Source organism: Larus michahellis, chromosome 2 (assembly GCF_964199755.1).
Source record: "Larus michahellis chromosome 2, bLarMic1.1, whole genome shotgun sequence".
NCBI lineage: Eukaryota > Metazoa > Chordata > Aves > Charadriiformes > Laridae > Larus > Larus michahellis.
The window spans coordinates 167,239,230-167,253,279 of NC_133897.1; the positions used below are offsets into that span (position 1 = coordinate 167,239,230).

At 46.4% G+C, this 14,050-nt stretch overlaps 1 protein-coding gene across 17 annotated transcripts in view; it reads left to right on the forward strand.

Moving 5' to 3' along the window:
* Positions 1-14,050, forward strand: part of ADGRB1 (adhesion G protein-coupled receptor B1) — a 214,659-nt gene that overhangs the window by 84,158 nt on the left and 116,451 nt on the right. For all 17 annotated transcript variants that reach the window (XM_074577952.1, XM_074577966.1, XM_074577950.1 and 14 more), the window contains 3 exons: positions 2,748-2,823; positions 6,809-6,911; positions 8,111-8,154. In XM_074577952.1, coding sequence (XP_074434053.1) covers positions 2,748-2,823; positions 6,809-6,911; positions 8,111-8,154 — 223 coding nt within the window. The remainder of the gene's footprint in view (positions 1-2,747; positions 2,824-6,808; positions 6,912-8,110; positions 8,155-14,050) is intronic.

A 14,050-nucleotide genomic window follows, 5' to 3' on the forward strand; every position in this document is an offset into this window, starting at 1 on the left:
TGCCGCCTATCACCATGGCCTTGTAGGCAAATGATGCTGTAGATGGCCTCCATGTAAGGGTAAGCAGCTGGAGGGCAGCACCTCAGGCGGGGTCTGCTGCATGGACAAGCTTTGCTAGATTGTGGTTTTATGGCAGTTGTGTGAAATGGCCTGTCCTCAGAAATGAAATGCATAGGCATTTATCACTGAGGTCATTGGCTCCACAGCAGCTCATGGATATGAGCCAGAGTGTGAAGGCGGGACCGCTGGGTGCATCAGTCAAACTGGCCTCACTGCCAGATCTGCGAGGAAACCTGAAGGGTTCTGAGATGCTCTGATGGAACATCCAGCAGTTACATGGCTGTGAGTCCCAGGAACCAACACCTTCTCGCCTTCTGGCAGAGAGCCTTAGCATTTGGCAGGATTAGGCTCTGGGTTTTAAAAATCAGGACCCTAAACTGTGCCTATTATGGGGAAATAGTGAGTTTTCCTTCTAGATTCCCTAGTGCTGTGTGTGGCACTAGTGGCTTTGAGAACCAAGCTGCTGGCTGCTGCATCAGGCTGTGGTTTCCTTCCCTGGGACTGAGACATGAGACTGTGAGTTGTTGCTATCAGAAGACCTTTGGCCTCTTCTTGTCATACCAAGACCTCTTGTCACGGGTTTCCCTACTGGGGATGGAAACAACACAGATGACATTTCTATTTTGGCAATCTGAGGCCAAGAACAGCTAAGTGACACCCCCAATGGTAAACAGTGAGTCACTGGCAGAGCAAGGACCACGTCCAGCACTCCTTGGGTTTTGTTGTGCCTTGAAGACAACATTATTGTTCTGGGAGGGTTATTACAGCTTGCTTAAGGAGGTTGCCGAGCCTTCACCTTTGAAAACCTTTAATCACTTGTTGGACTAATTTCTGGCACCAGTCATAGGCAGAGCTGATCCTGCTCTGGGGCTGAGGGCTGTCTTAGAGACCTCATCTACTTCCCCATGGTGCTGTTTTCCACATTTCTATTACAAGCATCCTCACACTGAGCTGCTGTAGGGCCCCCGAGCAGCAGTTACTGTGCAAACAAAAGGCGATATTTACCCCAAAGTGTCAATTTTGCATATTCCCTCACCTCTCCATGGTGTCCTGTTCCACCCAGGACTGTACTGCCTCTGCCTTGTTCAGCATCCCATGCTGGTGCTCTCTTTTCGAGGACTTACATGATGATTAACAGTGGAGATGCACCTCTATCAATTTTGATCCTTGCCTTTCCTTAGCCACAGGAAATAGGGGCAGCTATCCTGAGCAAAAAGTGATGAAGACAGGCAGCTCGATGAGATCAAAACCAGATCCCTTCCCTGCTGGGACCTAACATTGCACAGTTGATTTCAGTGGGCCAGTACTAATGTACATAATTGGGTGATGTGTCTCTTGGTCTGCAGGCCTTGCAAATACTGCTGGTGAGTGAACATCACTGGGGAGATGTTACATAGCTAAAATGCAGTGCTGTTTCAGCTGGGTATCACGTCAGAGGATTTCTTTTTTGTGTACCAGGAGGGATGGACAATTGCATTATTACAGATCTGTCCCAGACCAAAAGAGACAAGCCTCCACCTCTATTACAACCAGGATCCTTTGCCTTCCTGGGAGGGTGCTGTGATAACCCAGCCTGTGAGGCTTAGTGTTTTTCTTGCTCATGTTCTCACAGGAGCACACATTGCTTCTGTAAATGCCCTACCGCATCCTCCGAGCACAAAGGGAAAACTCTCTTTGAAGGCAGCAGGATCCCTGTTTGCATAGGGATTCACGGGAGAGGACAGAAGACTGTGCCGGCTTTCCTAAAGAAGCAAAACTTATGCAATTGCTCTGTAAGCCTGTCTGTCAGCCTATCCTAGTTAGGTTTTCACCAGCTACCTCGCTTGAGCCCAGTTTGACAAAGAGGAAGAGAGACATGCAGAGCTGTGTGTGCCCTGCACTGATGGAGTGGGTACAATCTAAGTTCAACCTCAGTGCAAGACATCCGAGAAGCTTCATATTAGGATGCTTCCCCAAGCTTCCTCAATTCTGCTTTTCCCCCAGCCACTTGCTTTTTCCTCCTCCTGAAAATTCAACCGCAGGGCTACCTCTGTTGCATGTGCTTTTTCTGGGGAAGTTCTTGCTTTTTGCAGCTGGACACTGTGAGACAGAGGAGGAGATGGAGGAGGAGGGAATCAAGTGACATGCCCAGAGGTCACACAGATGATTCAGAGGCTCATCTGGGACCATGGCCCCCATGCTCTCCTGAGGCAGTTCATGAGTTTTGGGGTTAAACTGGGCACAGTGGGACATCTCCCCTTCTCAGCTGCCCCTGTCAGCCCAAGTGCAGCTCTTCTCTCTGATGGCTTGATAGCTATGGATGGGTCCAAATGCCTCTGGGTGGCTTCAAGAGACCTTTTGCTGCTCTGCAGATTTGCCCACTGTGGTGCTGTTGGAGAGATTAGTGGGATTTCTGAACGGAGGAGCACCAGGCCAGTCATTTGGGATGAATGAGCCTTGCACAAGGGCAGACACCTGGGGCACCAAGTCACTCCAAAGGCACTGAGCCCTTCCTTGGGATCAATGGAGACCCAGCGTGGTGACAGCAGGCACTACATTCCACCATATTGGTTCTGGTATTGGCTATGTCCCAAAAGAGACCATTCCATGAGAGGTTTAATCCTGTACCTGGGTGTCCCATGGGGACAGGTGACATCTCAGTTGTCTCAGTGCTGTTGTCTTCTTCCCTTTACTTTGGTGTGCTGCAGAGACGGGCGACTCCTCTGTCTTCGTGGTGGGGACCGTGCTGTACCGGAACGTGGGCAACATCCTCTCCCTCCAGAGGTAAGAGGGGCTGCCTGAGGAGGGTGAGGAACTGGGAAATTACCAGGCTTTCCTGATGATCCATCTGGCTGCAGAGCCCTGGTCTTCCAGGGAAATAGCAAAGGTCACTGGGTGCGATAAGACAGACTTTAACTTGGCAGTGCAAATATTTTGACCCCCATCAACTGATGTTGCATGTTCGGGTGGGGCCAGGCTCATGCACCACAGACATTGCTTACTGAAAGGGGCAGGAAGTTTTTCTCTGCCTATGTGCAGCAACGTGCACCCCAGATATGAGGGTAGGCACAGTGCTGTTGCCACTGTCACACCCCTGCCTGATATCCTTTCCCCTCCGGGAACAGATTCTCACACTTCCCTCCTCATCACGAGGGATTTTGGGGGGCTTGATAGATGGGGGATGCTCAGCTGCCCTGAGCCTCCCAAGCTACTGGGGAGCTGCCAGCCATGCTGAGCCCTCCGAGAGCATCACGGCAGAAGAGGAGAGGAGAGTAGCAACATGCCTGGCTGCACATGTCTACCATATTCCCGGTCACTGCAAACCGCCTTGGGCACCGAAGCTTTTGTGTTCAGCACTCCCTTTCCTTTTCTTCTCTCCTCTCCCTTGCTATCTTGCTCTTTTTTTCTGAAGCTGGTACTGAGGCAGTAAATTAAGCATCCTAAGGCACCTTCTAAATCTGTTCTGCACTGATTAGCGTGAGGCCATTTACCACAAACACCAGGGCATCTCTCCTCACCGATAATCATTTAAATACCTACAGATTTAGCACTGGCAATGGCAAAAGAGCTCCAAGTGAGTGCAGAGAGGAATTAACAAGCTAGCCAACTGTATTCTGTAATATCTTCTATTACAGCACTGGGAATTAGATCAGAAGGGCAATAAACATCATTGGCTCAAATGATCCAGCGGTATTTCAGCTTTCTCTGGCTAAGCAGTGAGTGAGCTCTGAAAACCAGCAGCTGCAGCAGCCACAGCCTCTGAACAGTGTTCCCGTGGGAGATCTGATTTAAGACTTTCCTTAATTAAAGGACAGTCCCTCTTTTAAAAAATCCAGAGTCCTGAATCACCTGTGAAGATTAAAAGGAAAGAAAAAAAAAAAAAAAAGAAAAAAAAATGAAAAAAAAAAGAGAGTACTTCTTACTTCACCACTGTGCAAATGGACACAGAGAGAAAAAGGGGAATGTCTTTAAATAACCATATACCTGTATAGAACCTGCCTATGGGATAGAGATATTTCTGACCACAAAGGAGAGCAGCTATTCCTGGGTACACACAAGCAATGAGGACCCAGATCCCGTGTTTGACCACAATGATTCAACACCGAGTGACTTTTTCCTAAAAGAAAAAAATGTAGATTTAACTCAGCAACCAGCACCAGCTAAACTGTTCCTAATTATTCCAATTTACCTCCCCCAAGCAGCAATTCCTTATCTGAGCCACACATTGCTCTGTCCCCTCTGATCCAGGGAGCCCCATGGTTCTTGGCAGCTGTGAAAATTGAGATGGGGTACACAGGATGCCTGATTGTTCAAGACGGGGAGGTGAGCTGTGCTTGGTCGTAGGTGAGCGCTGCTGCAGAGGATGCGTTCAGCAGTTGGAGACTCAACAGTCTGGCACCTGACAGCCCTGTGTACCAAACAGCATGTTTACAGCTGTTTGCACATTCTTTACTGCCATCCAGGAGCCCTCAGAGCTCATCTGACCTCCTGTCCAAGTCAGATCTTGATGCGTTTTTTTTGCTTCCCAGAAGGTGTTTTGTGACATGCTTTTACAAAAGACGACTCACCTTCCTGAAAGATTCCCTGTGATGCTGAATCCCTTGCCTCCCCCGGCAAACTGCTCAGATGCTTAATTACCTTCTCTGCTAGGAGACTGTCTCTTATATTAAGGTTTAAGTGCCTGACTTTCACTTCCAGGCACTGGGCCTTTGGGTGGGTGACTGAGAAGTCCCCCACATGCAATGAGCTGTCAGACATGCCTTTCAACAGAAATCTTTTATTTGGTTTTCTAGCACCTGGATCAATTTTGTGTCTCTCCTTTGAACTGTCTCCCCTGTTTCCCCCATCTTGAAGTGGAATTGAACCCAACAGCACAGTGGCATCCTGACAAGGAGGGGTGCAGAGAAAAAATGACTGCTTCACTTCCTTGTTCCTGCGCAGGATCACTTCTGTCCTTTCTGTCACAGCTCTTTGCACTGAAGTCAATCTCCTCGGGTACATTTTGGGTCACAGCTCCCCGGAGCAGAGCCTGTAGCTCTGCATGCAGACCTTGTGCTCTCTAAGCTCAGATGCATTTCCTGACTCTTGGATGCACTAGGACAACTTCTGATCGGGCTGTGACTATGCAAATAACTACTCTGTGCTAACAACTCACTGAAACACCAAATACTTCTCCTGGTTTTGCTTACTGCACTAATCCTCATGTGGTCCACAGCCTTCAAAAGGATATTTCAGTGTCATCTAGGTTGTTCATGCAAATACTCAACAGCACTGAACCAGGAACTGACCCTTACAGACCCAGCTAATAATGAAGACATGCACTGGTGTTTACCTTTCAGCAGCTCCTGGTTTTAGCTTACCTACAGCTGCCTACAATTCAAAGCTTAGAGTTGATATTTACTCCCATTGGCTTTCCCCTTTGCTCTTCCTTTGTAGATTGATATTTGTGCTTTATTGCTTCTTTCTGTCTTTCTTTATGTCTTTCTTAAATTGTTCTGGTTTTGTCTTTATCCTGCTGAAATAATGTTGTTCCCTCTGATGTTGGTGGAATAGTGGCTTTCTGAGCATCCACTTGCACATCAGCAAATGACTCCAAGGTTTTTTCTGTTTCTTTTGGAGGTTTTTTTAACCCACTTGCTGTTAGGCAAGGTCAAATCTTTTCCATGTAATTATTTTGTAAAAGGATGATAAGACCCAGAAAGAAAAGTGAAATATTTTGCCAATGTCTGTAGATTTGGTGGAGATTTGGATGTGCCTATGGGTGCAGGAAGGGCTGGGAGCAGCCTGATGCTGGGTTACATCTCTACTACCCATTCCTTCATGGTAAAATTAGAGAGGCAGTGTTTTCAACTGATGGTTGAAACTTTTGCTTATTTAAACACCCAAGTCTTTTCCTACTGAAGAAACACCATAAACCCCTTTGTATTTAGATGTCCAGGGAAGTGCCTACAAAGGGTTTGGTTTTCCAGGGGGCAGGAACACAAGTATGGGAGATAACTTCTCCCTTATTGCCTCTTCCAACAGCCAAATCTCCTAGGGCTGCCAGATTTATTAGAGTATTTGTCTGGGTACAGACATTTAGACATCCACATGAAAGGTTTGGCCTCTTTCCATTTGCTTTTGATCCTCAGAGGATGGAGATATGTACCAGTGCTTCTAGTAATGAACTGGACAGGATGACATGCCACCCCATGGATATGCTGTCAAAGGCCACCATGCCCCTGCCCAACACTTACTGCAGTACAGATTAAGTCAGCCTTTGAGAGGAAAACCAGTTGTGAGTTGTTGGGTTTTTTTAGTGTTTTGGGGTTTTTTTGGTTGTTGGTTTTTGGTTTTGTTTTGGGGTTTTTTTGTGGGTTTTTGTTTGGTTGGTTGTTTTTTGTTTTTTGGTTTGTTTTTTTTTTTTTTTTTTTTTTTGAAAGGACATGAAATGAGCTCTGTTTCTTCACGTCAGCAATAGAAAATGGGTCCAGGACCATTTACTTACTAGGTTAGATACAGCCTTTAAGTCCAATGGTTTTAGGTGTCTATGCGGTTATAAAATGGTCTGATTCCTGGAGGAATAAATGTAGAGTGTCTGTGAGGGGAGCTCAAAGGGCAGAGAATGGGGTCTATCTGCAACAAGTGTCTTTAATTGTATTTTAAAGTAATGGGGCCAACTCCTTCTGCACTAAAACTTGTAGCACCAGTGACTAATGCAGTGGGATTCATTGCTCTGTGGAACTCCCTTGGTCCCCTCTAAAACATCTCTTTCCCCTCTTCTTCCCAGGAACAGCACTGTTCTGAACTCCAGAGTCATCTCTGTGACTGTGAAGCCATTTCCCCGGTCTCTCCTCACCCCTTTGGAAATTGAATTCTCCCACTTGTACAATGTAAGTCTTTTCTGGGAACCTGCATCATCCCTCAGCTGTGTTTGCTTCTGCATAGCCAGAAAGTGTTGGTGCAAGGAAGGAGGTGGTTTTGCTGGGCTACTGAGACCTCTTTCCATTGCACGACCCTTCAGTCTCCCTTAATGCAGGCTGTCAAGGCACTCAACTGCCACCCTGGGACTGGGTTTGTGTTGGTGTCCTGTTATTGCTTGCTGCCAAGGATGCACTGTATGAGTCAGCCTTGCAAACCTCATCTGCTCTGTACTCCTTGCTCAGGCATTGCCAATGCAGGAGGAGGGTGACAGCGCTACTTGCACTGGGAACACAGGCATACCTGTCCCAAATTCACACCGTTTTCATTGTGGGCATGACCATAGGAGGAGAACTGTGCACTCATTAAAAAATGGGTATAACAATAATCTTCCTTGACAAGGGGAAGAGGGAAGGGAGAGGTTGTTTCCATTAATACTTGCAATGTTCTTCGCAGCCCTTAGATACAACTGCAGACATGAGTATTACTGTTCTGATTGGTGCTTTAAAACACAGTTGAAGATCCCCTCCAGGTTCCCCTGCTCAACCCTAAACAGATATATGTGATGGACATTTATATACCCCAAGGCCTGTTCTTGTTGTGGGTTTCAGACATCCTCCCGAGGCTCTGCAACATGAATATTAGATCCGTCATGTCTTTGCTTTGGACTTTCCTGGAAGGATTTTCCAAAGCTAAGACAGTTGCAGCTGGAGTCAGTGGTAAACCTCTTCCAGAGGGCTTTAAACACACCTGACCACCTCCTGCAGGTCCGTGTCTGTTCTGAGTACTGTGTCCTACAAAAGCACATCCTGTATTTGATCCACTTTCCAGAAGGGAGCAGCAGAAGGGTTCTGTGTGAGAGGAGGAAAAGGGAAGACCATCAGTTAGTTGAGTCAGGAAAGATTCAGAGTTGAATCCTTCTACAGTGGTGTTGATGCAGAAGAAACTGAGGCCCATTTTACTCTTGCCTTTCAAGCCAAGAGTGAAAGAAACTTGTCCAAGGACTCAGATCTGTGACCACCCGTCTAGAGTGTCACAGACACACACATCATGCTTAGAGTAGTAGAAACTGTTCTACAGACATGGATATTTCATTCTAGTTGCTCCAAATGCTCCATAAACAGCACAGCAACTAATTTGCTTCATTTTTTCCTTTCTTCTCTCCTGGCAGGGAACCACCAACCAGACCTGCATCCTGTGGGATGAAACTGATGGGTGAGTTCTGTGGGTTTCTCTTTACTCTCACAGGCTCATTTGTTTTGTTTTGTTTTGTTTTGTTTTTGGTTTTTATTTTTGTGTGAAGTCATCACAATTTTAGCAGGGATGTGTAAGTTTGTTGCAGCTATTTTCTGCCTCTACTTAGTTTTTTCTTGTGTCCGCCTTCATGGCTGGCAAAGTCCTTCACCCTGGTGGGGGGTGCTTCACACCTTCTTTCTGCATTGTCTTTTAGTGCCAGTTCAATTGGGTCTTATATTGAAAGATCTGCAATTAAGTGTTGATAGTATAGCCCATGAAGGGCCTGTGTGCCAGGAGCGTCGCGTATCTGTACCAGGGAAACACCCCTCAGTGTCCCAGCAGGGATGTTCACATGGGTTTCTGCTCACAGGGAGGAGTGTTTGCATTTTCTTTTGACATTTTGGACCCTGGCTTACATTTTGCAAAAGTGGCCTTTGATTTCGACTCCTCCAATTTTGGATTTTCCTGCATGAGGAAAATATGAACTGTGACCCAAGATTGTAGAGGTTAGATTGCCTTAAATTGAGCTCAACGTAGTGCTTGGCTCTCTTCAGTGCTCACCCCAAACTGGGCACCATAAGGAGAGTAATGCAAAATCAGAGCCCACTGTTGCGAATATGGCCTGCAGGGGTGAAGTATGTGTTGTGCTGGTGTGATATAGTAAAATGATTTCTGCACGGATTCCTGAAATGACTGGTGTTGTTCGGAAGATGTTGAGTGCTGTGATTGTGGTCAGCAGAGAAAAAAGAAATCCCAAATTGCCACAAAGTTAGCACCATAAATCCCAGATCGGAACTAGTTGTCAGAAAGTATGTATCTAAAAAAAAATTAAGTACTCTCTGAAAGTGTGGTCTTAAATCCCTAGTGAGCTTGACAAGGATACAAAGTATTTGATTTAACAGTGTTTTTACTTTGCTGATTGTTGTATCTCAGTTTGAGGACCAACCCGACTTCTGCTTACTGTCAGTTTCTCTCCTTGAGATTTCATGCATTTGGCACATACCTCTGCATTTACTATTATTATTTATTATCATTATCTGCAGCATCTGAAAAATGATTCTATTCTTCTCTTTTCGTGCTCCATTAAGTAGCGTATACACATAGGCGGGCAACATATTTGTAGCCAGCTTACTGTTCTCGTTGGTCTGTGATTAATTCGGCATGTATGAATGGATCCAAAACAAAGCTGAAGAACCCAGTGGGACTCTCTGCTTGTGAAATCACACCCATGTTGTAGCCCAGGGCAGAACTGGTCCCTCTGGGTTGCAGTGAAAATTGCTCCAGAATTAGAAGACGGTTGAGATGCAGGAGCCCCTTGTGTGCTATGCTGACCTCGCATGGCAGCATGCAGGTGAACCTTCACAAAAGTAGTAAAATGGGATTTTATCATATTATCTATGTGCCAGAGAACAGACTGAGTCTGTAGGTCATCCCAGAGTAGAAGGTTGTGTATAGGTGGGCAGACTCAGGAGGAGGCTTGGATTGGAGCTGGCCTGCTCTGCTAAAACTGTTGTCTCTCCATGCTGGAATGGGATTAAAGCATTTGTATACAAATACATTTTTTGGCAAGCAAAGGCAGAAGTTGGAACCGGTTCCCCTCCTGGTCTGCACATCATCTCATTGCTCTTGGCTTTCTAGCTTCTCGGGAGAGAATGTCCAGAAGGATGGAGGTGTTTCCTTGCCATGCTCAGAGATGGATTTAATTACCTATAGTGTGAGTAAGAAAAGAGTAAAATCCTGTTTGCACATGGCTGGATCTGAGGGATAGGAATGGCATTCAGGCTGGGTACATATCTTCCAGAGCTGGCACTGAAAGGTGCCTGGTATGAGAAAGATGAAGGGTTGCCCAGTGCTGAACATGGCTTGAGAAGCTTGAATGCCATTGCTGATCTGGAGGCAAAACAGTGCCCAGTTGAGCATTATCACCTCTGCTTTGTCCTGGGAGGTCTGGCTGCTCCATATACTTGTTCCCAAGTGTTGTCCGTTGTTTTTTGTCTCTCTAGAACTGTGGGGTGTTAGGAATGCTTTCAGTTGTTAATCCTTGCAACTCCATGGCATCAAAGGATGAGGACACAGATAAGAGTTGAGCAGGATGTTTCTTGGTACCAATGTTGTGGTTCAGTTGCCAAGGATGGTTTCCAAAACCCCAGCAGATTGGTTGCACAAATATCGCTGCTAAGACTCTGCTTTCTGTGTGTGTTGGGGGGTGTGTGCATGTCTGCAAGTGGTTTCAACCAACATTTGCAATCTTAAGCAGTTGTAAAAGTTAAAAATGCTTATGTCAGCAGATTTTGCTAGGGCATGTTCCAAAGCTAGATCCAATCCGAGCTCTGGCAGTGGGAGCTGCCAAGCTGTTTGTGCAACATTTTAAAGCTGATTTGCTACCACTTCTGCCTCCTGGGAAAGTCTAATGAAAGACAAACTATGCAAACCCTATTTTCCAGGCCTGAATGCTCACCTGAAAATTGAATGGCATTCTTAAGCTAAGAGGTTTGCATCACAGTTACAGAATCACAGAATGATAGGGGTTGGAAGGGACCTCTGGAGATTATCTAGTCCAACGCCCTGCCAGAGCAAGGTCACCTAGGCCAGGTTGCACAGGAACGCATCCAGGCGGGATTTGAATGTCTCCAGAGACGGAGACTCCACCACCTCTCTGGGCAGCCTGTTCCAGTGCTCTGCCACCCTCAAAGGAAAGAAGTTCCTCCTCATGTTTAGGTGGAACTTCCTATGTTCAAGTTTGTGCCCGTTACCTCTTGTCCTGTCACTGGGCACCATTGAAAAGAGCCTGGCCCCATCTTCCTGACACCACCCCCACCCCCCTTTTAAGTATTTATAAACATTGATAAGATGCCCCCTCAGTCCCTCAGTATTTCTTTTTCTCCAGAATGAAAGGACCCAAGTCCCACCAGTTCTGGATAATTGTTTCCTGTTTGGAGCAACACCCTGGACCTGTTGCCTGGTATGTGGTAGAGATAATGGTGACTCTGAGCCAGGAATTCCTGACGTTCAGCCACACTTATGTGGGTTCCTCTTTTTGCTCCCCTCTTTTCCTTCCTGCCACCCCTCTCTTTAAAGTGGAGGTTTTCCCATTGATTAATCTCGTAAGTTATTTGTGCAAGTCACAAGAACCTCAGGAAATCCCATTTCCCAGCTCTGAACAATTTAATGGCTTTACAACTTTATTTCCCTGTTATTCACCCTGCCATATTTCTGGTACTGCCCAAGCCAGCCTTCTGATGGTGTTGCTTGCTCAGAAGATACTGCTGTCTCTTAAGCTTGCTCTTTTGCAGGCTCTCCATGATCCTGCTCCAAGGTTGGCAGGCCAGAGGAACCTTCCTTATGTTCACCGTCATCCATCCAAGGCTGTGGATCTTGGGGATCCAAACTCCACCTGATTCCATTGAACCAGCCTCTGGGTTTAACCCCTCGCAGCCGATGTGACTGAATGGGTAAAGAGGCAGGAAACTGGAAGCAATCCTCATGTGAGAGCTCCTGCCTGTTACTGCAGCCACATGAGCTTCCAATCCCATCCATAACATGCCACAGCCCTTTAAAGGCCACTTAAAATCCATGGGCCGTGAAGGGTTGAACTGTAAAATTGCAATTAGAAGGGACAACTTTCATGTGGCCATGTGCTTCCTCCATGACAGAGTTGTTGAACTGAGCACTTTTTAAAAAAAAAAAAAGGACCAAAAAAAAAAAAAAGGGAAGAACCCCTGAGTGTTCATTCATTTGCATTTAGATAGATATTTAAGCTTGTAATATTAATAATGGATTTTTGATTTATTAATCCCAGCCCCTTTGAGTGACTGTTAGATTCGTGGGTGGCACCTCTCCATCTCTTTTCTCTTCCTCTTGCCCCCAACTCTTCATGTCATGAAATAAGAGGGGAGAAGATCAGGGACTAATTTCTGTTGTGTTGGGTGCTGCAAGTATGATTAATGAGCTCAGCACCAGCTGGGTAAATTGAAAGTTGAAATCGGAGAATGATTTGGGATTCTCTGGCTCTCCTCCAAGGGTATTCATCTGGAGTAATTATTAGCTGTTTAGCTTGCTGCAGTTAAAACCCAGGCAGGATCTGGTCTCCTGCTCCCTCTTTCTCCTGCTGGAACAGAACAGAGGGTGTTGATGGATTCAGTCATCTTATGTGCTTTCATGTTCTTATGCATCTCCAGATTTATATTTCTCTCCTGACTTGCTCTGGTGCACAACAAGGATGCCATGTGGCAAGGGGAACTGAAAGACTGTTGCCAAAATTTGTTGTTAAGATTCACAGCATTGCTTCATGGCTGCAGTGGAAGGTGCAGGGCTAATTTGTGTTACAGAGCAGTCCCGCCACCCCATGGGACAGATAAGTCTATGCACTTAGACCTCCAAAGCTGGGTTTTGGCATTCTTTGTGCGTGAGATCAGGTCAAATGATGGGGACTGTTGTGAGATGAAAGGGAACAGACCCAAGCCATCAGGCATCTGCAGAGAGACCATGGGATCAGACTGTCTGCTGCCATACATAAACCCACAGCCACAGGTGAATGCTAATTCTCCCCTCCAGCGTCCCCTGCCTTGGTGACAGCAGGGACAAAACCAGCTAGCTGAGTCTTGCACTGGATCACGTTGCATGAGAGAGCATTGTGCCATGTCCCATAACTGCAGGTCTGCATTGCCAGGGGACCTCTCATCCCACAGAGAATGCTGGCTTTTAGAGGAGCTGCCTGGCTCCAGCCACCAACTTTGCTCTGCTTCTCTGTCTCCCAAATGAGCATAATGATTACTAGGCACTATAATAATTGATCTTGAGAGGCCTTCCAAACCTTCACAAATATTTGCATAAAAGGCTTTTTGCTCTTAGAAGAGAAAGTGCCCCAGGAGTTTTGATTCAAGGACACTCTTACCTTCCCTTGGGAAAGATCATCTGTTCCAGTAATTAAAGCCTTTAACCTATCTAACTTAGGAAATGCAGACCGCGCTGTTTAAGAAGGTGCCCCATGTGTAGCAAGGTTAGGCATGGAGAACAAGACGAACAGTGCCTCAGCTAATGGGGCAAGGCTAAATCACATCCTCCTGGCTCTGGGCTGGATCTGATGCCCAGCCGAGGTCAGGCAGAAATCTCCCCCGAGGGTTTGCAACTCCATGGAGCAGTGTTTTACGATGCTGACAAACAAAGTATGCTCTCAATCTGTCCCCAGTTGAAGACTTGCAGGATCCTAAAATATAGCTCACCGATGCTGAGGACAGTCCTGTTCGTGGGCTCTTTTCAGACAGGAACCACTTGAGGTGCAGGGTGTATATTGGTCAACCATCCTTTGAGGGGATGGTTGATAGAGCTGTGTGAACCAAGGGCTGGAAGACCTGAAGGTGATCACACAGAATTGCAATCCACAGGGAGAGATCTGCAGTGTCATAATAAGTTTGTGGGGGTGTCTTTGTTTGTTTTCTCTGGAACAACTCAGAGGAGCCCCAAAAACATCCTAGAAGAAGGTATTGCCTGTCAGGCATCTTAATTTTTCCATAGGGTAATTGGGCTCTTTGGTGTGTTTATGGTCCAGCCATCCCATGAGTCTTGCAGTGCAGCTACTTTGCCTGAAATTCCTGTTTTCAGGGTTGGTTGTCCAGTGTCTAATCTACAGAGTCCCAAGCTGTACAAATTCCTTACTGCATGTCATACATGTTTACAGCGAAGTCATGCACTTATGCGTGGTGCAAGGCAGCGTGAGGAGCAGGACACCTTGTAGGCTCCATGGGCTTCACCCTACTTTTTGAAAGCCTCTGATGCACTGGATAAAGAGAAAGGCAGGGAGTTTTCTTTTCTATGCTTTCTGGGACTTTAATGCAATCTCAGTCTTGGTGGTTACTCACTGGTTTCCTTTGGAGGG